This window comes from Lactuca sativa, chromosome 4, assembly GCF_002870075.4.
Source record: "Lactuca sativa cultivar Salinas chromosome 4, Lsat_Salinas_v11, whole genome shotgun sequence".
In the NCBI taxonomy this organism is placed as follows: domain Eukaryota; kingdom Viridiplantae; phylum Streptophyta; class Magnoliopsida; order Asterales; family Asteraceae; genus Lactuca; species Lactuca sativa.
Genome location: NC_056626.2, coordinates 181,279,674 through 181,282,168, shown reverse-complemented (window position 1 = coordinate 181,282,168; position 2,495 = coordinate 181,279,674). Strand labels below are relative to the sequence as shown.

At 35.5% G+C, this 2,495-nt stretch overlaps 1 protein-coding gene across 1 annotated transcript; it reads right to left on the bottom strand.

Moving 5' to 3' along the window:
• Window positions 1-1,058: 1,058 nt before the first annotated feature.
• LOC111907900 (uncharacterized) lies at window positions 1,059-2,255 on the bottom strand. Its single transcript, XM_023903711.1, has one exon. The coding sequence runs from the start codon at window positions 2,253-2,255 to the stop codon at window positions 1,059-1,061; it is 1,197 nt and encodes a 398-aa protein (XP_023759479.1).
• Between the last annotated feature and the right edge of the window lie 240 nt (window positions 2,256-2,495).

Below are 2,495 nucleotides of genomic sequence, written 5' to 3'. Positions count from 1 at the left end.
CCACACAACCTCACCTCTCTAACTAAATGCACCATCAAGTGAGTCATGACCTCGAAAAATGAAGGAGGAAAGTACTTCTCTAACAAACATAATGTTAATACGATGTCACTTTGCAACTTGCCTAGCTTACTAACATCAACAACTTTAATACACAACTCATTGAAAAAATGACACAGGCTTAGGATTGTTCTTTGCGCCTTCACATCTAACACCCCTTTGATTGCAAAAGGGATAAGTTGTTGCATTAGTACATGACAATCATTAGACTTCAAACCATTCACCTTTGAAACATCATCTAACACGAGATTCTTGAAATTAGAGCAATACCCATAAGGAACTTTTATGTTAGACAAGGTATCATAAAATAGATGTTTCTCTACGGAATTCAATGTGTACTTGGCAGGCGGAAGCCAATGTTGATCCCCTTTTGGTTGAGGTCGTAATTCAGTCTTAATGCCCAATGTTTCAAGATCTTGTCGTGCTTTTAATCCATCCTTCGTCTTGTGAGGCAAATTCAAAACTGTCCCATAAAAACTCTCGGTCACATTTTTTTTCTATGTGCATGAGATCTAACTGAAAGCGAACAGGCAACTTGTTCCAATATTCAAGTTAAAAAAAATCGACTTTTTATGCCAAAATTTAGATCTCTCGTCGATACTTTCTTTTTTCTTCTTTGAATTTTCCTTCTTTGGCATTTCCTTCTTTGACGCTCCCTTCTTTGACTTTATCCTCTTTAACTTTATCTTCTTTGGAACCTTCTTTGCCTTTATCTTCTTACCCCATGTAGTCTCAAATCCCGCTAGATAGTCATAAATATCTTCACCTGATGATGGTTGTGGCATAAAAACGTGCTCATGTTGATTGTTGAAATGTTTTTTTCTTTTACGAAAAGGATGTTCAAGTGGTAGGAATCTTCTATGCCCAAGGAAGCATACTTTTTTAGACTTTGGCAACCATTGTGAACAAGTATTCTTTGAACATATTGGACAAGCATAATAAACTTTGGCAACACATCCCGAAAGATTACCATATGTGGGAAAATCACTTATAGTCCAAAGTTATATTGCTCTTAGATTGAAGTATTCTTTCTTATAAGAATCAAAATTCTTAACACCAGTTTCCCACAAGAGTTTCAGATCTTCTATCAATGGTACCAAGTAGACATCAATATTTTTACCAGGTTGGTTTGGCCTAGATATCAATAGAGTCAACATCATGAATTTTATCGACATACACAAATAAGGGGGTAGATTATATGTTATTAGGATAACCGGCCAAAAACTATGCTTGGAACTTAATGACTTGTGAGGATTGATATCATCAGCAGACAAGGCTAATCTAAGATTTTGTTTTTCTTGTCCGAATTCTTTCCACGTGTTATCAACAAGCTTCCAAGAAGGGGTATCGCAAGGATGAGTAAGCTTCCCATTATTGACCAGACCTTGTGCATGCCAAATTAAGTCATGTGCAATTTGTGGTATTGAAAACATTCTTCTAAATCTAGGGATGATAGGAAAATACCACAAAACTTTTGAAGGTACGTTTTTGGTATTCTTCTTCCAACGAGAAGTGCCACAAGTTGGACATTGAGAAGCATCTTTATGTTCTTTCCAGAATAGAACAAAATCATTTTCACATGCATGAATCTTCTCATATTGTAGACCTACTCCTTTTAGCAACTTCTTGGACTCATATATCGAGCTAGGGATGGTATTGTTTGATGGTAAGATATCTTTTAGGACAGACAACAAAGCATCAAAACTAGCATCAGACCATCCAAACTGACCCTTCAAATTTTGGAATTTCAATAATCCACTAACGGCATTAAACTTTGACCCTACATAAAGTGGCTTATCACATTCTTCAAGAAGTGATTTCAACGAATCAGGTTCTTCGTTTACATATTTGAAGGCATCATGTAGCATATCCTTTGTATAAATAGCATCATGAGGAATGGAATTGTTAGGACATCTAGAATCACTCTTGGGTTGTTTTTCTCCATGGAAACACCAAATCTTATAATTCTCATCGAAGCCATGAACAAACAAATAATAACGGACATTGTCAATTGAGTGGTGACATAAATTGATGTAATTTACATAAGGGCATGGAATAACATCTAACTTTGGATTATTAGTTTGTAAAAACTCTAGAAAAGCATTCACACCTTCATCATATGCATTTGATAATCTACTAGAGGAAATCCATGATTTATCCATTAACATTTGTTTCCAACCTACATAATTATTTACCATTTAAAGCAATAATGATTACGCATGTTTAGGGACAAAAACTCTACAAAAGCAAAACTGTACAGGGACAAAAAACTATACAGGAGCCAATATTGACAAAAAAAACTGTTCAGGGGCCAATCAGATGTCAAATACATGTTCAAGGGCTAATCCTTTACAAAATTTTATATTTGTATTTGTTGTGCAGGGACAAAAAATGTACAGTGGCCAAAACTGATGCAGGGACCAAAACTGTACAGGGAC

What these genes read in the sequence shown, in the direction of transcription:
- LOC111907900 (XM_023903711.1), bottom strand. Translation starts at nt 2,255, where the DNA reads ATGGTAAATAATTATGTAGGTTGGAAACAAATGTTAATGGATAAATCA.